The sequence below is a fragment of the Suncus etruscus genome, chromosome 8, assembly GCF_024139225.1.
Source record: "Suncus etruscus isolate mSunEtr1 chromosome 8, mSunEtr1.pri.cur, whole genome shotgun sequence".
Classification (NCBI taxonomy): domain Eukaryota; kingdom Metazoa; phylum Chordata; class Mammalia; order Eulipotyphla; family Soricidae; genus Suncus; species Suncus etruscus.
The window spans coordinates 123,328,930-123,354,654 of NC_064855.1; the positions used below are offsets into that span (position 1 = coordinate 123,328,930).

The 25,725-nt window shown below is 45.9% G+C and overlaps 1 protein-coding gene across 1 annotated transcript in view; it reads left to right on the forward strand.

Annotated features, from left to right (window-relative positions):
* Positions 1 to 25,725, forward strand: part of MYO16 (myosin XVI) — a 296,697-nt gene that overhangs the window by 258,762 nt on the left and 12,210 nt on the right. Inside the window, exons 33-34 of the mRNA XM_049778145.1 lie at positions 9,021 to 9,182; positions 22,118 to 22,209. Of these exons, the coding sequence (XP_049634102.1) occupies positions 9,021 to 9,182; positions 22,118 to 22,209 (254 nt within the window). The remainder of the gene's footprint in view (positions 1 to 9,020; positions 9,183 to 22,117; positions 22,210 to 25,725) is intronic.

The following is a 25,725-nucleotide window of genomic DNA, read 5'->3' on the forward strand; positions in this document are numbered from 1 at the left end:
ATCCATCCATCCAGTCCATCCATTCACAAATTAATTTATCTGCCCATTCCTTCACCCATCATCCATCCATTATTCATTCTAGCCATCATTCAGCTATCCTCCAGCCATCTGTCCACTTAACCATTCATGAAATCCATGTATCCAACCCATTCATCCACCTACCCATCCATCCTTCTGTTCATCTGTCCATCCATTCATCTATCTGTCCATCCATACACCCATCATCCATCCACTCACCTTTTATCCATCCTTCTCATCCATCTTCCTACCCATATCTCCCTATCTCCATCCATCCATCCAAACATCCATTCAGTATGCACCTACCCATCCTCCTTCTCTCCACCCACTTCTCTTTTCTATGACTATTCATCTGTGCATACATAATCTGTCCTCCCAACTCATTCGTCTACATATCCCTTTATCCATTGATCCACACACCTATCCATCTATCATTCATCCTCCCATCCATCCACCCACCCATCTGTATTGATTATCTGCCATCTAGCTATCTATATGAATCATCTATTATGTAGTCTACATATCATCCATCATTTAGCTTACATATATCTATATCAATTTACTGTCTGTATCCATATTATCTATATTACTTACTTATCAATCTGTCATATAACTATCAATTTTTCCTATAGCATCAGTCATAAGTAGATGCCAATCTCTATTACAAATTTTATTTGCAAATTACCATAAATTACCCATTCTTTTGACCTTTTAATCTGACACCTATTTTCTATCTTCTTTTAACTCTCATTATCAGACTACCTGTTTCTCTCTCTCTCTCTCTCTCTCTCTCTCTCTCTCTCTCTCTCTCTCTCTCTCTCTCTCTCTCTCGACCTAATTTCTACCTAATGGAAATATTTCAGATGATGGTAGTGATCATTTAGAGCAAAAATAAACTTACAAAAACCTTAAGCCACCAAAATAGCTAATTGGCAAGAATGGAGCCTGAGTGATAGTACAGTAGTAGGGCATTTGCTTTGCATGCTGCTGACCCAGGATGGACCGTGGTTCAATTCTCAGGCATCCCATCTGGTCCCTCAAGCCAGGAGCGATTTCTGAGCACATAGCCAGAAGTAACCCCTGAGTGTCACCCAGGTATGGCCCAAAAATTCAAAATAAATAAATAAATAAATAAATATGTCCAATTTTCACACAAGGATTTATGAGACAAAAATGGCTTGAAACTGGATTTCATATATGCACCTGAGTTTATCAGGAAAGAATTTGTGTCACTGCATTCTTTGTCCAAGAGCAATCCTGGTGCCACTAAGTGGTTCCCTTGTCACATGGGGCACAGTGGTAAGGCATTTGCCTTGCACGTGGCCAACCCAGGATGGACCCTGGTTCAATTCCTGGCATCCTATAGGTTCTCCTGAGCCTGCCAGGAACAATTTCTGAGCCTAGAGCCAAGAGTAACCCCTGAGCACAACTGGTAACACACACACACACATATACACACACAAACATGGATCTTCTGTGCCTTATCCCACTTTCAGGGGTCCACAGTGGACCCTTGGCTGCCTCTGTCCTGCCGTCCCTCCCATTCCCTGTGGGCACTGTGATCTGCTCAGATCCTGCCTTTCACTAAAGTCAGTGCATTTTGGTGGCTTTGTAGGAACATTTTTTGTGAGCACCTACTCCTCCTCTCCTCATTCCATCCATACATTTCTCTCTACACATCAGCCCATTGGCACCCCTCTACCCCAAAATCTGTGATTATGCCTCAGGATGCTCCCTGCATTGAAAAGTCTTGAGTTTCCGGCAACTGTCAGACTAAAAAGAAAAAAAAAAGTGCGAGAGAGACAGCATAGGTCAGGGTTTGCCTCACCCAACAGACTTGGGTTCCATCCGCAGCACCATATATAGTTCTATGAGCTCCACCAAGAATGGTCCCTGAGCACAGAGCCAGGAGTAAGTACTGAAGACTGCCAGGAATGGCCCCAAATGCTACCACCCCCCAAAAGAAAAGAAAAACAAAAAGCTAAAGGGCTTTGATATCAGCCCAAGTCTGTGCTAAGGCTGTCTCTGGGGGATCCGCCAAAGCACCCTTACTTTATGGAAAGTACTTGAACCCCTTAACCCCTGATTCTGTAGGCCAATTCTGCACATCAGTCAGTCACATCTTCACTTGAGACTCTGGAAACTTCTGGCCATTAAGGTCATTGACCTTCTTCTTTTTTTTTTTTTTTTTTTTTTGGTTTTTGAGCCACACCCAGTGACATTCAGGGGTTACTCCTGGCTATGCACTCAGAAATCGCTCCTGGCTTTGGGGACCATATGGGACACCGGGGGATCGAACCACAGTCTGTCCAAGGTTAGCACGGGCAAGGCAGACATCTGACTGCTTGCGCCACCACACCAGCCCCTGACCTTCCTTAAGTTTAGATGTTAGGTTATAAATAAGATGACATGGCATGAGGTTTTATGCATGCATTGGTGTGCTCTGGATGAAACAAAACAAGTAAAAGGGTCGGTGTTCATCATTTAAGAAAATTACTTTGGGGAGGGTATTTCTGCACCTCACTCAGGAGTCTATGGCCAGATCCTGGTGTTGCTCTCAGGGGGTCACTCCTGGTAGGGTTTGGGGGACCTTATGTGGTAACAAAATAGAGCCAGTCAGCCATGTGCATTTTCTCTCTGACAACTAAAAATAATACTTTTGAGTACAAAAACTCGTGGAAATCTAGAAAGAATCTGAAACAATCTAGAAATAATAAATCTGAAATAATGAATCTGCAATCATCTAGAAATAATCTAAATTATTTCTAGATTATTAGTGAAAGAGGGATCAAGCTGAGAGGACCAGCAGAAGGTGGATACAGCTTGTTCACTTATTCTTAGATAAGGGAGCTGTTGGCTTAGCTCATGGTTTGTTTTTAATCACAAGCCACTCATACAGTAAATTGTGTCTGTAAGGAAGAGAATTCCACACAGGTCTCGTGTCTCATTCCATGGCGAAAACTGAAATCTGAGAGGAACACCAGTGTTTTTAAAAGCCAGAAAACCAGCTTTTAGAAAGGAAAGTTTATTAAAACCTTGTCAAATGCATTTGATTGCAGATGGGAATAGGATAAATTCTTTTGGGCTCTGTTCAAAGAAGAGTAAGTTTATGGATTTCTAGCCAGCCTTTATCATTGGAAAACCCAAAGCCTGGGCCTTGGAATGTCGTGAACATTCTTGGGGTTCATTTTATTCCCCCAGGTAGACACAAGCTAGTGTCCAGGAGCACATAGCAAAACTTCAAGAGCAACAGTGCTCGCTCAGTGCAAAAATCATTGAGCATCGATTTACCAAACACTTTCTGAGGGGGCAAAGATCAGTTTGAGTCACTTAGGACTTTTTCTCCAAATGCATGAATTATCTGCTTCTTCCTGTGCAGCCACACGCTGGATTTGAGGACCTCTTTTGGGGAGGTCCATGGACTCTAGAGGATGGATAAGATTACCAGTTGGGTGACCTGTATTATGGGAGAATACAAAGGGTTTGGTGGGGTCATGAATATCAGGTCTTCATTCTATGGCTCCATCTCAAATCCCAAAGATTTATATGGGTTGAATGAACCCAAGGCCAGTAATTCATTTTGTTCAAGCAAATTGAGTTGCTGTTGCCAGTGTTGTACTCTGGTCTAGGATTTCTTCCCTCTAAGGATTTTGATCTCCTAGTTTACCTCTTTACGTTTAAAGATATTCTTGCTTTCACCTGAAATCACTTTCTACCCAAGAATCCAGCACGTGGTTTCTTATTCCCCTGCCAGGCACCTAAACTAAGCATCAGGGCCAGAAGTTGGGGACATGGTTCTGCCGATCCTGCAGCAGACATGGAATATTCCCCTCACAGCTTTAGAAGTGACCTTGAAGAGAGGGGATGGCCAGTGAGCATCAGGTGCTGGGTGTTTCCAGTTAAAATAGAAAGCGACCTTGGGGCAGAGCCTTAGTGCAATGGGGAGGGCATTTGCCTTGCACACAGCAGACCTGGGTCTGACCCCTGGCATCCTATATGGTCTCCTGAGCCGGCTAGGAGTAATTTCTGAGCAGAGCCAGGAGCAATGCCTGAGGAGTGCTGGGTGTGGCCCCAAAACCAATATATATGCATGCCTATAGGAAGTGCCAAATGACATCCAGGGAATGAAGTTCTGGATCATGATTTTGGGGGTATCATTCTGCATTGTGATGTCCTGTCTAGTGATCCGAGATCACAGACCTCACGAGCATTCCTTGCACCCATCTCCTTTGTAGAGTCTTGCGCATTGTGATTCACCAGAAGTCACCAGGCTTCTGTGAACCCAATATGTCACCACCAAGTCTCCCCGGGGCAGGTGACAGCTGGGCCTCAGCCTGGGGGGAATAACAGAGTGCTTGGAGTGCTCAGTGTCCAGTGCTTATCCTCATGAGACACCGGAGCCTCTGATCAGCATCCATGTGCAGGGGGAAAACCAAGTTACTCACTCCTCCCTCCACTGGCTTCCAAGTCCCCTGCACCTGAGTGACAGAGACAAAGTGGGGCCTGCGACTGTCCCCGGAGGCCCCTTGTTAGGCCTGACCGATGCAGTAAAGGGGACAGCAGTGAGCACACACATGCGGGAACGGGGATCAGAACCCCCCTTTGCAGGGCCACAGTGATAGAGCAGCAGGGTGGGCCTACTGGACCCCTGAGCACAGAGCCAGGAGTAAGCCCTGAGCACTGCTAGATGAGGCCCAAGCAACAACATGCCTCGGGGTGGCCCAGACACAGGCTTTCTCCACACCCAGCTCCGGGGAATGCAGAGAGGGTTTTCCCAGCGGCCTTTGCAGCCGGAAGCCTCTAGCTCCAAGGATCCCATTCATTCAGGAGCTGCTTTTCCTGGGATGAATATTGTTATGCTAATTTCCCCCTTGTTTTGTTTCCAGAATTAGGGTTCCAAGGAAGGAGGAGGCGCGCTTTCTCCCTTGGCCGCTAGGGGCTCTCCTGGCTCCAGCTGGCCTGCCTGGTGTTCTCTGTTCTCTGGTAGAAGGAACTGACTGGGCTCTCTGCCCAGTGCCACTAGCCCTTGATGGCTTGCAGCAAACATGCAGCAGACATGTGCAGCCACAGTGCACCAAAGAAGAGCCTGAATACTGCAGGCTTAAACAGAAACATCATTGTGGCTCTGCCCTATGCTGTGGCTTCATCTTGACACAGAACGTCCATAATTTGTGACATAAAAATGAGTATTTAGGGTGTTTGCCTTGCAGGTGGCAAACCTGGGACAAACCCAGGTTCAATCCCCGGCATCCCATATAGTCCTCCAAGCATGCTAGGAGTGATTTCTGAGCACAGAGCCAGGAGTAACCCCTGAGAGCCATTGGGTGTGGCCCAAAAAGCAATTTAGAAAAAAAAATGAGTATTTAAAAGTGATGTTCACAAAAATATATATAATTACATAGAATATTTTTGGCATGTAGTAGGTTATCAAACATTCATTTGCTTGAGGAAAAACGCTTCCCAAATCAAGACAGCTTGATATATATCAACTCTATTTGATAGCTCTAGCCCTGTGACATTATTCGGTAAGAATCGTGAGCCAGACAATTGCTGTTCATTTTTTATATTTTATTCCCTAAATAGTCCAGATAAGAGCCTTTGTTTTTATTTTCTTTTGTTTTTGCACCACACCTGGCAGTGCTCAAGGGTCACTCCTGGCTCTGCATTAAGGAAAGGAAATCACTCCTGGAAGCGCTCGGGGGACCATATGAGATGCCAGGGATCAAACCCTGGCATGTGATGTAAATGCCATACCTGCTGTACTATTCTGGCCCAAAGCTTTTAGGTTTTAAGTCAGAATATCATTTAATTTTTTGCAGGATATTTTGATTCTGTAGGGCTGTTGGAAGAAGAATTCTTTTAGAAGTTGGCCTTCTTTATAAGCCTTAAAAAATGAGATGAGAGATTCCAAACATATTTCAGCATCCAGAGTATACACTCAAGAAATTGCTCTATGTCCAACTGCTTATCACTGTGTTCTACCCACCAGCTCTCTCCTCCACCCTCGATTATTCTGAAGTATGTCCCACGGTCACATAAAATATTGACTCGTTTAATGAGATGTAGCGTTGGGTGAAGACACATGGTGGGCTCGAACCCAGAGCCTCATCTAGCAAGACTAATGCTCATCACTGAGCCTCGTACAGGCCCCACGGATGCCCCCGTATATCACTGTCATCAGAAGAGTTGAGTCACTTCACTCTCCAGGCAGGAGGCCAGGCGTCGTGGAAAGTGGGGGTCATTTTTCTTTTTCTTTTTTTTTTTTATTATTTTAATTATGACAACAAAGATGCAAAGAAAGAGGACAGGGTAAAGTTACAGTGGAAGCCCAATCACCCATAAACAGAATTCTCGGTAGTCCCATCGATGATATCCCAGCCTTGAAGTTTCAGCCAAAGAACATTAAGAAAAACAAAACTGAACGCATGTGGTCATTTTTCTTAATAATAGTCACGTAAGACATCCATCCCAGGGGGGTCACTTGGCTCCCAGACAGTCTTGACATTGGAATCTCACATGGTGTTGGAGGGCAACCCCAAAGCACAACCCCTCTCCTGTGCGTTCAGAGAATATTTTGGTGCCCGGCCCATGTGTGAGTTGAGTCGGGAGCTGGAAATGCCTCTGTGCGTTTTCTGTGCCTTACTTGGCCTCCCAGTGCTACATCAGTCAAACAACCATTGTTGGTTTGTCCCTTCTTGCTGAAACCTAGATCCTAACTCGCATGTTTCTGAAATACATGGAAACACTCTGAGTGCTGGAGAGAAACGGGAATTCTTCCTGTGACCGGTGAACTCTGTGGGGTGAGCTGTGTCTCATCCGCCCCCTTCTCTCACCTTTCTGTGCCTTTGGGCCCACACAAGACCCTCCCTCACCTTGAGATCAGGCTAGATAAGAAGAGGCTGCTGCCTCTAAGATGAGCCCAGGATGGCCACTGGCTGATCGGCCCCACATTCTAGACTCCAGACTCAGAATGCCCAGTGACTCAGCACCCTAAGTATGGACAGAAGAGACAGAATGCCTGCCGTGGTGATCAAGGACAGGAAGATCTGCAGAACTAACTCTCCCTTACTCTCTTATTCTCACTCTTACCCTCAGTCTTTCAGTCTCTCTCTTTCTCTCTCTCACCCTTACACTCCTCTCTCTCTCTGTTTCTCTCTCTCTCTCATCACATGTGGCAATGCTCAGATCTCAAACCTGGTACTTCTGGTGGGGTCTGGGGGACCAGACAGGAACCAAAGCTACTTGCATGGCTTCATTACTCTGCTGACTGGCCCCAACAATGGTCCATTCAGAGCTGTGGGAAGATAGGAAAGGGGAAAGACCCTCTGGCCAAGGGGGTCAGAAGGGTGGAAACTGCTGCCCCTGCTTTCTCTTTCTGTCATGTCTGCCCGAGTTGTGGCAACAGTTGGTGAGTTTTTCCCAGATGTTCCTGTGACTAAGGATCCCGTTTATTCCTGTTCCTGTGTAATTCAGGTTTGAGTTTGATCCTTTCCAAGATTTTAGTAATTTAGTGCATTTTATCAGGGGAAAGAAAGTAGCCTTTTTTGTTTGGTTAGTTTGGGGCCATGCTTGGTTGACCCCTGGCTCTGTCCTCAGAGATCAGTTCTGGTGGGTGCAGGGGACTCTATGGGATGCTGTGGTTCGAACCTGGGCCCGCTGTGTGCAAGGTAAATGGCTTCCCAGCTGTGCTGTCACTCCTGCCCCCACGAGTCTTTTGCATTGTCCAGTTTCCATGGAGATGTCATGAGGTGCATGTGCCAGTGATGGTTTCTTGCTTCCATTACGCAACCACACAGACACACCACCCAATCGCTGCTTCCCCCACAGTGTCCCAAAGTGGCCCCATTCCTTCCCCCTCCTCTAGGTATACTCAGTCTGTGGACCAACCCCCCCACAATGTCCCAATGTCTCCCCGTCCCTTCTCCCTCTCTAGATAAGCTCTGTTATGTGGACTAGCTCCCAGCCCTGCTGTCTGGTACTTGCCTCTCTCTGGGGTCCACATGCCCCAGATCACTGTGTCTCCCCCTCTTTGACTGGCTTCACCGCATGATGCTCTTAGTCCATCCACAGAGCAACAGATCTCCACCCTTGTCTTATAAGTGCTATGGCATCACTATGTCCCCAGTTCACAGCTTCTAGATCCACAGCCCAGCTGTGTCCCCATGCTGGCACTGTGCTCAGCTCTGCCATCATCCCAGACGATGGGCGATAGGTGCCAGGCAGTGGAGGCTGGAGGGTAACTACAGAAAAAGGATCTTTTGTAAAATAAAAGCCACGAGTTGTGAGATAACCCCTTGCACCGGTAGAGATTACCCCTCTACACCCAGGCGCACAGGTCTGAAGAAGCAGGGAGAGAGTGGCAAAGGATTAATAGGCCAATCCAGTCGGGAAAGAATCATGGAGTCAGTGGCTTTTCCCCTGTGGCTTCTTTGAGCACCCTAAGCCAAAAAGTGACCTTTGGGGCTGGAGTGATGGCGCAGCAGTAGGGCATTTGTCTTGCATGCCGCTGACCTAGGACAGACCGTGGTTTGATCACCCAGCATCCCATATGGTCCCCCAAGCCAGGAGCAATTTTGAGCACATAGCCAGGAGTAACCCCTGAGCATCACCAGGTGTGGCCTAAAATAAAAAAAAAGGGTGGGCAGAGCAATAGCGCAGAGGTAGGGAGTTTGCCTTGCACATGACTAACCCAGGACGGACCTCAGTTTGATCCCTGGCATCCCATATGGTCCCCCAAGCCAGGAGCGATTTCTGGTTGCATAGCCAGGAGTAACCCCTGAGAGTCACTGGATGTGGCCCAAAAACAAAAAAATAAAGAAAAGTGACCTTTCCGTATTAAGCCAGTACCAATGCACCAGGAGGGAGAAGGTCTAGAGAGAAACAAAAAATACAGATCCAGGTGGGCTTTTACCTATCAAAAGAAAGAGAAAGTTGGGGGAATACCTTTGTTTTGGATTAATAGCTAGGTGTCATCTTATAATCTTTCATAACATGCATTTTAGGTTATGAGACAAACATGAACCTAAGTAGCCACTCTGAGCCGGGGCCTTCAGAGTTGATGTCGGGGACACAGGACCGGAACGCCAACCACCACCGAGGGCCTGCCCTATCTGACACGCTGTGTGAGGCCATTGCTGTGGAGAATGGGAACTCCGTGGCCAACGGTAAGGCCAGTTGTGTCCCCAGGTTTTGGGAAGGACAGACTTGGGCCAGCAGTGGCAGGAGGTTGGGGGCTGCCCAAGAGGCTGGACAAGCTCAGAACAGGGCTGGGCCTATGTTGGCTCCTCAGAAAAGTCCAAGAATGTTCCAGGACTGGTGACTCCCTGGAGATTCTCTTGAGATTGGTCTGTGGAAACAACAATGTAGTGAAAGATTGAGCAGAAAGGCAGAGAAAGGGCAGCTCTTGTTTCTTTCTCAGACCTAGTAAGTGTGAAGGAAAAGAACGTGGGCAGTATGGACCCTCCCCTGCCAGGTTCACTGTTACGTCAGGTTGGGAGTTTAGCTCCTTTCACAGTCACCCTCACCTTCCGGTGTCCCCCACACTCTTGGTGACTCAGTTATACAGGTGGTTCTGCCCATGCCCTCGCCTGCCCCTGGGCACCCTTAAGAACCAACCCACATCTCCTCTGCTCAGAAAAGCCACCTGGAACAAGGCTCATGTAGGGGTCCTGGGAAGGATGAGGAGGTGGTTTCAGAACCAAGTGGAGGCCTGTGAGCTGTCCATGTTCTAGGTTCTGCCCCAAGGCCAAGGTATGGTTGGGATCAGACTCTCCTCCAGTGAAGGCAGCCAGTAGAGTCTCTGGGCTGTGCTGATGACAATGTGGTAAGATTGTGGGATGTGAGACTAGTTGAGGTTTAGCCCAGCCCTGAGTGAATGAGAACCTTTCTTTGGTTCTAGGATTTGAGTCTAATGAGCCAGAAGCAAAAGCAGACAGAGCCCAGGCTAAGTTTTTCTCTCTGTTGTTGAGGCTGGATGATTGGCAGGACCCAGTGGCAGAGACAGAAAGGTGGAAATAACACCCGGAAGTACCTGGGCTCTTAAAAAATATTGAATCAGGCTTGTCCTTGAACTTGTGTCTCACTCGCTTGTCTCTATGTGTCTCTGCTTGTATTTATCACTCTGGAGAAGCCCGTGTTTTTCTCTGAACACTTGTACCCTCTCTTTCTCTCCTTTCACACCTTTCTAAGTTTAATTCAACAAAAACTATATTGATAAACTGAAAAATAAAAACTAAAAACAAACCTTGATTCAGAAACAAAGTTCCTCACCCACCTAACCATGAATTAAACACACAAATAACAGTGAGTTTCAATAAATCGCAAGGATGCCCGGGTCGAGTTCAAAGACACACATTTTCAGATCCCTTGCTGTTTACTTAGGGTAAGGAAATGTTCGGCAGAAAAATAAAGCCGTAAAACTGTGTCAAATGGGAATTCTGAAATTGAAAAATGCAGTTGTAAAATCCAGGACAATGGAAGATGCCTTTTGAAGTTAATTCGGCTCACTTGTGAAAAACAAAACAAGACGACACGAAACAACCCCCGGGAAGATGCAAAAACAGATCAGGATGGTCCGGAATGAAATCCAGAGAAAAACAGAAAAAGAATGGACATTGCAGAAAAAGGCTTTGGAGACAGACTAGGGGAGTGTCTTGAAATTCTGAGAAGGTGTCTATGGGCCAGAAAGGAGGTGGTGCAAAATGAGGAAGAACTTTTCAAGCCAATACTAGAAGCAAGAAACTGCAGGTTAGCAGTTTTCTCCAAAGTTCAAAAGTCTGCATCCTACAGCTCCACGGGGCCCTGCTTCCGGGGATCATCCAAAAGTGGGGACTTGTCGGGCCCGGAGAGATAGCACAGCGGTGTTTGCCTTGCAAGCAGCCGATCCAGGACCTAAGGTGGTTGGTTCGAATCCCGGTGTCCCATATGGTCCCCTGTGCCTGCCAGGAGCTATTTCTGAGCAAACAGCCAGGAATAACCCCTGAGCACCACCAGGTGTGACCCAAAAAAACAAAAGCAAAAAAAAAAAGTGGGGACTTGTACATAAGCACCTGTGCCCTGGTCAGGAGAACCTGGAGATACAGGTGATGCCCTTCCACGAGTGATCTGGTGGGACTGAAATCAACGTGTGACAGACGACCCAGGTTTGGAGCTGAGGCTGACTGCAGGCTTGAAGGAATCACACCCTAACTCAAGGTGTCTTCAGGGCTGGCTCTTTCTTTTCTGGTTCCTGTCTGTCCATCTGGTCCATCCCTGATCCATCCGATCTGCTGTCAGCAGTATTATTATGAGCACCCTGGTCTAAGTTGATATAACTGTGTAGCCCCAACCCTTAACTGTTTCTTTCTGCTCTTTGGTTGGTTCTCCTCCCACCAGATTGCTTATGGCAGAGGCATTGGCCTTCTGGGCCAACCAATCCGATGGCATATGTAAATGAGGGCCTATCCAGAGGCCTTGATTACCTCTGACCCCTCTGCCCACATTTCCTGCCTGCCATTAGCATCTCTACTCGTACCAGTATTTCCTTCCTTGGTCCGGCCAGGCCTTGGTTGGCAGATGCTTTTGTGTTCAAGGTCCCAGTGAACTCTGGGCTAAAACTGAGCATCCTGAAACTGATGGAGAGTTGAGTCAGGAGACTCATCCCCATTCGGATCACAAGACTTCATCAAGGTGGCCTTCCCGGCTGGCTTCCCAGAATAAGCCATCCAAGACAGTGTGCCTGGAATGGAGGGGACTCAATCACCCCTCCCAAAACCCATTCTCCCAATGTCATAATCAGCTTGGCAGTGAGGGTCCCCATATATGAGCTTGAGGGACAGACAATTCCAGAAGGCCTGGGAGGGGTGCACACTGATGCTGACAATGGGCATGCTTGTACATTTAAATGCATCTATAAATTTATGGGTGCACAGTGAAGCAGGCTGAATGGGCCTGTCTGCAAACGTGACTGTTTAAAAAAAAAAAAGACAAATGTGAGAAGCATAAGCAGAATCAATCTTTTTTTATGCTCCTAGCTATGTTGCAGGGAAATTCTGGAAATAAAATAAAGATCCAGAGTGAATCTTAAAAGCAGCAGCCACAGAAAGGAAGTGCTGGGCATCGCTGGGCGTGGAACCCCCTAAAACCAACCGGAACAAAACACGAGGGAAGCTAATTGTCTGGAAAGGAACCGGCATTGACATCCAAAGACAGGGAAGGAATTTACATGCGCCAATAAAATCGCTCGCTATCTAGAAGTCTATAAACCATAAAACGTATTGTAAGGATGAAGAGGAGCGCAAGATATTTATAGAGAAAATAAAAACGTAGAGAATTAGGCGTGGGGAAACTCGGGACCCTCAGGGATGCAGGAAGAAATAAAGAACATGGCAGTGGAGGTCAGGACAGTGGACAGATTTACTGTCTGAGGCAGAGTTAAAGCTGCCAGATGAGATTGCCAAGGAGAACAGAGGGAGTGAAACTGAATAATAAAAATCCAGCCCCCCCCACAACCATCCCCCAAGGCAGAATGAAAAAGGATTCAGAGGAATGTGAGAATGGGAAGACAGCTTCTACACAGAAATGACTTACTTGGGTTGTGGCCATCAAAATGGAAATGGAAGCCTTTGCCCTGGTGAACTCCACCCAACTTCCAAGATGCTCCTTCAGTGCAAATTAAAATTGAAGTGGCACTGGATTCATAAAATAGCTAAAAGCCTAAGGCTTCTGGAAAACCTGGAAAGCTTAACAATTCTGAATGTCTAAACATAGAACAGAAAAAGGAAAAGACAATAGACAAATATGGTCAACAAGAAGCATCATCCTTTTTTGAAGCCAAAAATTGCAACTCTGAGTAGTCATTGGAGTCCAGGAAAAATCACCGACAAAATCTTGTTGACTACCATAAAATTATGCCCTGGCACTCGGGCTTCAGGTCTCAATCCTTGCACAAAGATAACTTTCAAATTCAACCTGCAAAAGAAGTAATATTGTGAATCAGCATTATTCTAAATTATCCTCCTGTGGAGGAGCTTACTGAGAGGGCAACAAATCGAACACCAAGAAAATGGGAGGAAAGATTTTACAAAGGTAAGAACACAAGTTACTGAAATACAAAGCCAGTGACCAAGCTAAAAGTTGGTTCTTGAGGGGGAAAATAATCATCTTTGAAAAACAAATACACGATTAATCATCTTCCTACAAGAATAATAAAGTAGCAGAGTGACTAATTCTTGGGCTGAAAAGCTGCCAATGCCGAGAGATTGTGCAGAAAATGTAAAAGTGAAACAGCATGTTATAAATTTTTACCTCAAAAATGATTTGTGATTTGATTTGATTTTTGGTTTGGGGGCCACACCCAGCAGCGCTCAGGGGTTACTCCTGTTTCTGCACTCAGAAATTGCTCCTGGCAGGTGTGGGGGACAATATGAGATGCTGGGGATCAAACCCGGGTCTGTCCCAGGACTGCCATATGCAAGGCAAACTCCTACTGCTGTACTATCACTCCTGCCTCAGATTTTTTATCTTTTTTTTTTTTTTTTTTTGGTTTTTGGGCCACACCCGGCAGTGCTCAAGGGTTACTCCTGGCTGTCTGCTCAGAAATAGCTCCTGGCAGGCACGGGGGACCATATGGGACACCAGGATTCGAACCAACCACCTTTGGTCCTGGATCCGCTGCTTGCAAGGCAAACGCCACTGTGCTATCTCTCTGGGCCCAGATTTTTGATCTTAGATGAAAAATTTCCTCGGATCAGAGCAATCACACAGTGATAAGGCATTTTTGCCTTGCATGTTGCCAAGCTGGATTCCATCTCCAGCATTCCCTATGGTCCCTTGAGCCTGCCAGGAGTGATTTCTAAGCACAGAACCAGGAGTAACCCCTGACCATCACCAAAAATCAAAAATAAATAAGAAGTAAATTTTTTAAATCTTCAAAAAGAAGGGCTTTCTGAAATAAAGAAAAAAGAGATGCAAGATAAATAGTAATGTAAATATTAAATTAACTTATTTTTTTATTTGAATACATTTCTACATAGAAAACTTTTGTTCCAAATGACTTCTAGTAGATTCTTTTGATATTTGAAAGACGAAAAACTTCCATATTACACGGACTCTTCCTGAAACTAGGAATAAAGAACAAAAGAAAATCAGTTCTAGTCTGCCTAAATAGTTGCTAAATTTATGACAAAACTGCCATAGGATGCCCTCTGGGAGGGCATGGTGAGGTCTCTCTTGTGATGGAAATAAATGAAATGATGCTACTGCTGGCTCCCACACAGAATAATGCAGGCAAATTGTGGATCCGAATGTCAGTGTCGAATAATAAAATCTACAAGGGAAAAGTGTTCTTCCCTCAGAGGCAAGAAAAGAGTCCAAAAGCAAAACAAAGCAAAACAAAACAAAAAAAAGTGATCATTAGAAGTGCCCACAACCAGGATTGTGAAGTGCTTCTACTGGGCCTACAGAGAAAGACTTTGGGGTTAGACAATTTAGTATGCCTGGAGCCAGAATACTTCATGGGGAAGGTCTCCGTTTTTAGGCCAAAGGTTTTTCCTTTCTATTTCTCCCATATTTTCCTGTGCCTTTGCAGACAACAACTGCCACACACACACACACACACACACACACACACACACACACACACACACACACCTTTTTATTGTATTTTTTTTTCTCTCATCTTTAAAAAAAAAGAGCTTACTAAACTTTGTGCCAATGTATTAATGACTTTATTGGAGATACAATAATTTTCACAAATATACTTGTTACTGAACTACTTTCTTTTTTCTTCTCTTCTATTTTATTTTTTTCATTTTCCTTTTTATTAATCATTTTTGCTTTCTCTCTTTTTGAAACAAATGTATTATGATCAGTTATGTCAACTATGCATTTTTTTTTGTTTTTTTTTTGGGGGGGGGGCCACACCCGGTGGTGCTCAGGGGTTACTCCTGGCTGTCTGCTCAGAAATAACTCCTGGCAGGCACGAGGGACCATATGGGACACCGGGATTTGAACCAACCACCTTAGGTCCTGGATCAGCTGCTTGCAAGGCAAACACCGCTGTGCTATCTCTCCAGGCCCCGTCAGCTATGCATTTTATTTTAAATTTTAAAAATCACACAGATCAAAGTCGTGCATTGGATTTAACAACCCCCAACTATTTCAAAAGACATAAAATGGACACATATATCTTTTGAATATTTTATGTGTATTTTCTTTAACAGCTATAACTCTTTCTAAATATTCTTTTACCATGACGATTCTACCCACTTTTTATCTTTTCTTCTCTTTGTGAGCTGTTCAATATGAAATTTTGGTGGAAGAGTCCCTCAGTTTAATGCTTATGATTGAACTATGTCATGGGGATTGTTGGACTTGTTCTTATGGCCCCCATATGCGCCAATAACGACACGTGGCATTGTTCCTTGTTTGCATGGCACATTAAAATGGAAAAATACTATATATACCAATAAGTTCTTATCTAAGAGAGATTGGAACACACAAATCTTGTAGTGCAATGGGATCTTACACCCTGAACATTGATATAATGACCTGGCACAGGCCTCAGAAGAGTGGGAATCCTCCATTCACCCCTGAACCAGGGAAGCTATCTACGAAACATCCAAGGTTTCTTTTTATAACAACACCTGGAAGCAATCCTCTACCAGGAAGACACTACCAGGGCTCTGACATCGACCTGCTCAAAAGAGACTTCCCTTAACATTAAGACTTGACAACAACAACGACCTGCTTACAGGACAGGGTTCTCTGCATTGCCCTTTAATTGTGAGGTGAAATGAGAGGACGCTCTGCACCATCCTGACTGCAATGTAGGATATGCAGATTCCAGGATCTTTAATACAGAAACATGATACCAACAACAGAGACTGTGTGAAAAATAATAGTGCATTGGCACTGCAGACAATGACCTGGATTGGACAAACTAGTTTGCCTGGAGCCTAGAGTTGGTCTTATGCCAGGAAAGTTCAAGGGTAGGGTCTCCTTGTATTTAGGCCAAGGCTTTTCCTTTCCATGTCCCTCATATTTTGGTGGGCCTATGCAAACAATAATTGCCACTCTAACACTTTTTTTACTGTGCTCCTTTGACTCTAATTCTTAAGAAAAACAACCCACTTAAACTTTTGAGGTTAACTTAAACTAATATGCATTTGCATGAAAATGTAAAAAAGTACTTTGCCTTCAATGTATAAGGAGTTACATAAGTTTTATGGCTTTAAATTGCTTTGTGTGCTGCTAAGAAATATGTATTACAATCTGGGGACTTGAGGAACAAAGTAATTATACATGGATTCTGTTTTATTTTTCTTAATGTTCTTTGGCTGAAAGTTCAAAGTTAAGATATCAGCAATGGGACTACTGAGAAATCTGTTTATGGGTGATTGTCCTTCCACTGTAACTTTACCTTGTCCTCTTTCTTTGCATCTTTGTTCTCATAATTAAAAATAAAAAATTTAGGCCCGGAGAGATAGCACAGTGGTGTTTGCCTTGCAAGCAGCCGATCCAGGACCTAAGGTGGTTGGTTCGAATCCCGGTGTCCCATATGGTCCCCAGTGCCTGCCAGGAGCTATTTCTGAGCAGACAGCCAGGAGTACCCCTGAGCACCTTCAGGTGTGGCCCAAAAAACAAAAAACAAAAATAAATAAATAAATATAAAAAAAATTTTTAAAATCATAAAAAAAGGACTGGGGGGAATAAAAGGAGTGCCTCACACCTAAAACAGAGAGAAGCATTCTGGCACAAGGGAAGGAGATGACAGTGGCTAAGAGGCATGGGATTTTTATGCTAGTGTGAGACTTCTAGAAAAGTAAGCATCAGGCCTCACTAAGAGTAGCTAAAAGCTGGCCAAGATTGGCAGGCTTCTGAGATCTGAAAGTGTTGGCATCTTTCCCCCTGTTTTTTCTAGTATATGTATGTCCATGTACATTTATATGTACAGGTCATGAAAACTGCACATGTTTCAGTTTGGAAAAGGCAGGAAAGAAAAAGGACCACGTTCTCCATCAATTCTTCTACAGTCTCAATTCGCCCACCCTTCCACCAGAGAGAATTCATTGCATTCTTGGCACAGCACAGCCAGTACTGCCCATGTTGGCATTGAGCTGTAGGAGCTGATGGCTCTGGTGTTTTCAGATCCAGCCTGTGCCCTTCCAAATGCCCACACTTCACCTCTGCCCACACACACTGTTGAGAAACCTTGACAGCTAGCTGTGCAGAGACCAACAAGGATCACCATCCTCTGGCTCAAACGTGCTTCTCAAAACTTTCCCACCTGTAGCTCCCTTCCAATCTTCCTTCCTTCTAATTCCCCTTCCCGTCCGTCAGCCTCCTAATCTCCTGCCTTGGCCCCACGTTGATTTGATTTATGTTTGTTGGTTTGGGGTCCACATCTCACAGTGCTGATGGCTGACTCCTTCTTCTGTGTTTGGGATCACTCTTGGAAGGACTCAGAGGACTAGATGGGATGCTGAAGTTGAATCTGGAACCATGGGCAAAGCGAGAGACTTTATTGTCTTCCCTGCCTCCATTTTTTTTTCTTTCCTTTTCTTTTTTATTTTTTTGGTTTTGGGGCCTCACCCAGTGACGCTCAGGGGTTACTCCTGGCTATGCGCTCAGAAATCACTCCTGGCTTGGGGGACCATGTGGAACACCAGGGATCAAACCAAGATCCGTCCTGGGGGTCCGGAGAGATAACATGGAGGTAAGGCGTTTGCCTTGCATGGAGAAGGATGGTGGTTCGAATCCCGGCATCTCATATGGTCTCCTGAGCCTGCCAGGAGCAATTTCTGAGCATAGAGCCAGGAGTAATCCCTGAGCACTGCCGGGTGTGACCCAAAAACAACAACAACAAAAAATTCATCCTGGGTCAGCCAGCCAGATGCAAGACAAACATCCTACTGTTGCCCTATCGCTCTGCCTCCCTGCCTCCATTTTCATGATTTTACTTTGTGCCCTTGGAATATCCTGGGGCTGAAGGGGCCAAATAGCACCCCCAGATCAGAAATATTTCCCTTGAGCTCCCTTCCAATGACCAAGACTTACTTATTGGCTATGATAGTTAGCTCCCAATTTTCCACTCCTAAAAGAACACTGAGTACCTATAATTTACTGAAACAACTTGATTGCGAAATAGATTACAAGATTAGAGAAAAATAAGACGAGAAAATTTTGTAAAACGTAACAGGCTAATGGGTAAGAGCCAGAAATGTGTGTGTTTCAGAAATATAGATGGTTTTCCATTAAAGAGATTGCCTTCTAAAATATTGGATAATAATTATTTGCAGAGGGAAAATATAGCAAAGCATCATTTTTCCTTATACTAAAGCTATTTCTAAAATACTAAGAATGGAATTTGAATAACAGCAAGGGCCAAAAACAGGTGCAGCGTATTTTTGTGAAAACGTGTGGTATTTTACAGAGCTTTCACAAAGCTAGTGAGAAGTTAACTAGTCCCTTTTGGTGGCCATTTTGGAGGATTCAAGGTAGTAACCAAATGGAAAGAGAATTTAAAATATGCAGAAATTGTTTGCCCCTTCATCTGTGTTAAAGTTTTGTCCACGGCATTCTCTCTGGCTCTCCTGACCTATATCTATATTCTACCACAAGAAGAGAGAAAATAGAAATTTCCTTTCCCCAAAATATTTAACTTGCCTATATTAGGAGTCAATAGGCACAGATGGTCACTCAGGACATGGTGAGATAAAATTGATTTAATTAAAAAAAAAATAAGCACTTTAGAGCACAATGGAATTTTTGTGGCATCCATTCCCTAATATTAATAGTCTGATAGGGGCCACAGAGATAACACAGTGGTAAGGTATTTGCCTTGCATGTGCCAACCCGAGATGGACCCGGGTTCAATGTGTGGCATTCCGTATAGTACGCTGAGCCTGCCAGGAGCTGCTTCTAGCACAGAGCCAGGAGTAACCTGAGTGCCATCGGGTGTGGTTCCAAAACAAAACAACAACAAAAAAATGTATAAGTTAACCCTTTTGGATTATTGCGTGTTCTAATATCTAGGCTATAAACAAAAATTATAATCAAACCAGGGCACAGTTTAACATACCCCTTACAGACTTATTGCTGCCAACAGATTTTTTTTTAAAGCTGGTCATAGGGGCTGGAGAGGTGGCGCTAGAGGTAAGGCATCTGCCTTGCAAGCGCTAGCCCAGGACTAACCACGGTTCGATCCCCTGGCATCCCATACGGTCCCCCCAAGCCAGGGATGATTTCTGAGCACAAAGCCAGGAGTAATCCCTGAGTGTCAAATGGGTGTGGCCAAAATAAATAAATAAAAATAATAAAATTAACAAAGCTGGTCTTGTGCTCTGATGCATTGAAGACCTTGGAAAATGTCAAGAGTTGTGTTCACAAGAGGAAAACTATTTCAATCTGCACTGCAGGCTTTCAAAGCCACCTTGTTTATGTTTTTGTTAGTCTACTTTTGTGGATGCTGCGAATGTCTGGTCTCCTGAAACTTTCACATATTTGAGTATCTAGGGTGATGCTGAGCGTCTTAGCCCTCAGCAAGCGTTTTACTGACACGATGCCGTGAGCCACATAGCATGTATGAAGCCACTGAGCACTGTGCAAGAGCAGTGGCCAGGTTCCCCTAGTCCATGATCCATGCAAAACAAATATCAACAGCACATGCTCTATGCCCAGTGATAGCGATTTCTATCATGCCGAGGGCTCTCAGCACAGTGGGGTTCCCAAGCACAGGGGCATAAGGAAAACCAGCATTGAGAAGCGCTTGAAGCCCTGCTGGAATCGGAGATGGCGTTATTTTCTAGGAAACAATTTCTCTCTCGAATGCCAGGATCTCTGTGCTCCCCCAGCTTCCCAGAAATAATGATCTGTTTGCTCATTTGCTGAAATATAGTTATGTGCGGGTAATTATAGCTATCACTTACTTTAATTGCTATCTTTTTACTCGTGTGAGCACAGACTTGGAGCTTTTTTTGTATACTTAATTATTCCCTGGACTGTGGTCATTTATCATCAGATTAGAGAAAGAGTTTCTTAGTGTGAGGCTGCTTTAGTTATAGTCAACAAAAATATTGTGAGTCGGAAGATGTTTATTTTGTAGGCGACTACAGACAGGGGAAAAAAAATGCAGAAGACAGCCATTTTACGTTCAGTTTCATTTTTCTCTCCTGCTCAGAGAATATACATTTTATGGCTCAACTATCAGGAAAGAAGAGCAGGCAGAGAAAACAGTCCAAAGGGCATTTGGTTTTATAATCATCATTCTGTGAAGAAGATGCCTTTTTAAGATGTGTGTCTTGGGGCTGGAGAGATGGCACAGTGGGTAGAGAAGTACCCTTGCACGCAGCTGACCTAGGTTCGATGCCCAGCGTCACATATGGTCCCCCAAGCCTGCCAGGGGACCTGTGCCTGAGCACAAAGCCAGGAGTAACCCCTGAAGGCTGCCAGGTATGACCTTAAAAAATAAATAACATTTTAAAAAGACTTGTGACATTTTCACAGAAATCCAAGCACAGAAAGGACCATGGGATGGGTGATGCCAAAGGGCTTTTTTCAGAGCTGGACAGCTGAGACAAGTTCAGATCCTATGGCCCTCCTCTGTGGCCCTCCTTGCTTGCCTGGGCTCTGATGCCCTGTTGCAGGGTGATGTGGAGACAGTTGGGCAGCTGTCACTCCAGGCAGGGATGAGCCCTGCCTTCTGCTGGCTGCTTCCGGCCACTTTCCAGACTCCGGGTAGGGGAACCCCTTGCTGGAGCCCATGAGGCAAATGCAAAACAAGCCTTCCAGGCCAACTTTAGTTCTGGCAGCTATGGGGGTTCTTTGGATTTTGTGCCGTTAGCTGGCTCAAGGCCGAAGGAGAAAGCCTTCGCTTAGCAACGAGTTACATTGTGTGGCTCTTGTGCTAGTGTCCTTGGAGCTCTGGACAGCAGCTCTGCAGACAGTCCTCTGGGCATTCATAAAGCTCCAGCCAGCTCCTTCCTCCTCCTCCTAACTCTCTTCCTCCTCCTCCTCGAGGGACCCTGAAGTCTTGAAGATCATCTCCGACCTGAACCTCATTCCCATGGGCTCATTGCAGCAGCTGGGAGTTGGGGGTCCAGGTGGGAACAACCAAGCACTTTGTTCTCTGCATTTTTCTACTTGCCTGGGCAAGAACCTGGGACCAGAATGATCACAGCTCCTGCCCTGCGGGGTGCACTGGGGAGCAGTGGGTCCCAGGCATCCCAGATCAGACAGAGCACGTTTCCGAGAGGGGGAAGCAGATGGCGAGGGCTGCCGGCATAGAGCAGAGTGCGAAATGTTGCTGGAGGAATCAGTAGAATTCTGAACAGGAATAAAAACACAGTTTTGTAGCCTTTGTAGCTCCGTGGGACCAACAGAATGTTCTAGAACCACAGTGGCGACTGTGCCTCACTAGGGCAGGGTAGATCCCAAGAATAAGATGCTTCTCTATTTGCTGTAAGGTGAGGGGACCTGTTACTTATGGTTTTCCTGATGTTTTCAGATATGATCTAGGTCAGTCTCTGACTTCATTATCTTTAGAAGAGTAAATTATATTTTCTTTATTGTTAAATTCGGAATAAACAAAATTACTCATTCCAGAGCCAATAAATGCAAGATATTGTCTCTTCTTAGTGCACCTTCTTTTACTTTTACTTTCTTTTTTTCTTTCTTTTCTTCTCTCCTCTCCTCTCTTTTCCTTCCCTTCTCTTCTCTTCCCTTCCCTCCCCTCCTTCACTATTTCTTTTCTTCTCTTATTTCTCCTTTCTTATTTTTTTCTCCTCCTGTATCTTTCTTTTTAATACCTTTGATATTTTGACTACACCCAACAGTGCTTAGGGACCATTCCTGGTTCTGTGCACAGGAGTGACCTGACCCCTGCAGGACCCTCTGTGTTGCTATGGACTCAAACCCTGGTCCACCCAGTACCAGGCACAGAGAGTGCCTGCCACTGTTGTCTTTCTGCCCTGGCCTTGAACTTACTGTTGGATCTCTTTCCTCATGTGGCTCCACCATGGTTTGGGGGATGGGCTCTGCGTGTTTCAGGGAAGTCAGGGTGGTCAGGTTGGGGGCTGTGTCCCAGAATGATGCTCAGTACTGTCCCCTCTTGTCCCTGCAGGTTCCCTGGAGGAGGGCAGGTGTCCCAGGGTGATTGGCAGCAGCCCTGTAATGACGTCGTTCCAGAAACACAGAGAGAGCCCCACGGCCCAGGTAAGGCCGCTCTGTCTCACACGCACTGCTCCCTGCAGCACCTCTGCCTAAGTCTGCTGGGGACAGTCTGGCAGGACAGTGCTGCTTCCCGCGGGGATGGTGCTCCTGGGGTCTCCGTTCAGGGAGGATCTCCATGACGCTCATGGTTCTGAAGGCTCAGGCAGTAGTTCTGTTTCAGCAGCTGCTTCCAGATGCCCTTCCAGGCACCCGGGTGCATGCATCTAACACAGGACAGTTCAGGGGACTAAGGCACTTGCCTTCCATGTAGTCAACACAGCTGGTTCGATCCCCAGACCATCACAAGATCCCTGAGCATAGGGTCAAGAGTCAGTTCTAAGCACTGCTGAGAGCAGCCCCCAACGAAAACTAAAGACAGGAAATTTAATACAATGTAGATAGCCAGAGAAATCATGCAGGGGGTGAGGCGCTTGCCTTGCATGTGCTCAAGCCCTGTTTGATCCCTGACATCATGTATGGTCCCACCAGGAGTGAGCCCTGAGCACTGCTACGTGCCCCCCCCAATAAGTAAATAAATAGATTGTATAATTTATATGTATATGAATTATGTTTCACATAGAGGGCAAGGGGCATATAGTGCAGGCAGGTAGGGTGCTGGCCTTGGCCCTGAACACTGCCGGGTGAGCGATCCAGGAGCTTCCTACACAACTTAGCAGATCACCCAGAAATCAGCACCATCCGTTCTTCACAGTTCTCTCATTGTGTGGGTCTGGGTTGGCGGTTTTATGTGTGTGCTTACCAAGTTAGGTTTTCACAAACTCACCAGGATTATTAAAAGGATTGCACCAATGGAAAAAACGCTAATTATTTTAGGAAGAAAGATAATGTATAGTGTTTGGCTTGTTTGATCCTGAATTTTAAAATATAATTTTCAATGATGCTCTTCAAAAAGCTAAAGCTTGGTATTTGAGGTGGATCAAGGCCAACAGTGCCCAAAGACAGTCACGTCCATTGATCAGGGAGCAACAAGTTGGCAACAGAACTCACATGTGGAGGAGAGTCGACAATACAGCTCACATCGTCCCAGAATATCAGGTCAAAAATCATGTTAGAGGGGCCGGAGTGGTGGCACAAGCCATAGGGCGTTTGCTTTGCACGCAGCTGACCTAGGTCAGACCACGGTTTGATCCTCCAGCGTTCCATATGGTCCCCCAAACAAGGAGTGATTTCTGAGTGCATAGCCAGGAGTAACCCCTGAGCGTCACCTGGTGTGGCCCAAAAACAAACAAATCATTTCAGAGTTTGGTAAACTGGTGTTGGAGTGATCATACAGCAAGGAGGACTGTATGATTGCCTTGCTTGCAGCTGGCCTAGGTTTGATTCCAGCATCCCATATGGTCACACTTGCCAGGGGTGATCCCTCAGTGCAGAGTAACCCCGAGACTGCTGGGTGTAGCCCCCTTTCCAAAAGAGTCAGTGCAGTGTATGTATGATCTATGGTTTGACTCAGCAGCACACAGATGCGTTTCCAGCAGAAAATGTGGCATATGGGGCTGGAGTGTTAGCACTGCAGGGAGGTCCAAGTTGGATTCCTGGCATCGGTTCCCTGAGCACTGCTAGGAGTAATTTCTGAATGAAGAGTCAGCATCACAAAAGAAGGAAGGAAGGAAAAAGGAAGGAAGGAAGGAAGGAAGGAGGGAGGGAGGGAGGGAGGAAGGGAGGGAGGGAGGGAGGGAGGGAGGAAGGAAGGAAGGAAGGAAGGAAGGAAGGAAGGAAGGAAGGAAGGAAGGAAGGAAGGAAGGAAGGAAGGAAGGAAGGAAGGAGGGAGGGAGGGAGGGAGGGAGGGAGGGAGGAAGGAAGGAAGGAGGGAGGGAGGGAGGGAGGGAGGGAGGGGGAAGGGAGGGAGGGAGGGAGGGACGGAGGGAGGGAGGGAGGGACGGAAGGAAGGAAGAAAAGGGAGGGAGGGAGGGAGGGAGGGAGGAAGGAAGGAAGGAAGGAAGGAAGGAAGGAAGGAAGGAAGGAAGGAAGGAAGGAAGGAAGGAAGGAAGGAAGGAAGGAAGGAAGGAAGGAAGGAAGGAAGGAAGGAAGGAAGGGAGGAAGGGAGGAAGGGAGGGAGGAAGGGAGGGAGGAAGGGAGGGAGGGAGGAAGGGAGGGAGAGAGAAAGAAAGAAAGAAGAAAGAGTGAGAAAGAGAAAGAAAGAAAAAGAAAGAAAGAAGAAAGAAAGAAAGAAAGAAAGAAAGAAAGAAAGAAAGAAAGAAAGAAAGAAAGAAAGAAAGAAAGAAAGAAAGAAAGAAAGAAAGAAAGAAAGAAAGAAAGAAAGAAAGAAAGAAAGATAAAGAAAGAGAGAGAAATAGAAAGAAAGAGAGAGAGAGAAAAGAGAAAGAAAGAAAGAAAGAAAGAAAGAAAGAAAGAAAGAAAGAAAGAAAGAAAGAAAGAAAGAAAGAAAGAAAGAAAGAAAGAAAGAAAGAAAGATAAAGAAAGAGAGAAAGAGAGAAATAGAAAGAAAGAGAGAGAAAGAGAGAGAGAAAGAAAAGAAAGAAAGAAAGAAAGAAAGAAAGAAAGAAAGAAAGAAAGAAAGAAAGAAAGAAAGAAAGAAAGAAAGAAAGAAAGAAAGAAAGAAAGAAAGAAAGAAAGAAAGAAAGAAAGAAAGAAAGAAAGAAAGAAAGAAAGAAAGAAAGAAAAGGGAGGGCGGAAGGGAGGGAGGGGAGGAAGGAAGGTGAGAAAGAGAAAAAGAGGGGAGGGAGAGAGGGAGGAAGGAAAAGAAAAGGCAGCATTAGGCTGGGCCACATTCTCTGCCGGGATTCTCAGTGACTCTGATGGTAGTGAAGAAAATCAATGATCATCAGAGATTCATCTTTTGAGGGGTGAGCTGAGGGCTGAGGCGCCTGCCAGCTGTTCTGAGGGATTCTTCTGGGCCCTTCCAGAAGCCCTTGTGGCCCTGTGTCTGGTGCTGGTTTGAGTCTGGAGAGGGGAGGACTGGCACCCACCCAAGAGATTAGACGGCTCTCAGGGACTCGTGCAGGAAAAGGACTCCCTCAAAAGTGCTCCACAAGGCTCACAGGCCTTGCTCTTGGCCTTCGGGTCCCAGCTCCTAAGCACAGGGCAAAAGGGCAGGACTCAGGCAGACATCAGCTCCAGGCGCTTCCACCCCTGGTGGTCACAGAGCAGCTTTCCAGGCCCGTTTCCAGGAGGCTGAGTTGGGTTCAGAGCAGGCCTCCCTCTCAGGCTGTGGCCTTTGCCCGTCTGTGGCCTGTGTTCCTGCCTGGCACTGTGCGAGGTGACACCGGTTCCTCCTCTCCTGCTGGGCTCCCTCAGCTTGACGCTCTCATTCCCAGGGTAGCAAATCCAGAGGTGGTGAATCTGTGGGACTCACCCAGGAGCCTGGCCCAAGAGGCCTCGATTCTAAAGAGAGCGGGACAGGAAGTGTCCCTGGAGGAAGGGGCTGGGCAGGGCAGAGCCTGGCACCGTACTGGGTTCTGGGTTCTGGGTTCCTTCAGGTTGGGCCAGGGCATTCCCAGGTCCCCATGCCCAGGGCCCTGGGATGACACTGGACAGCCA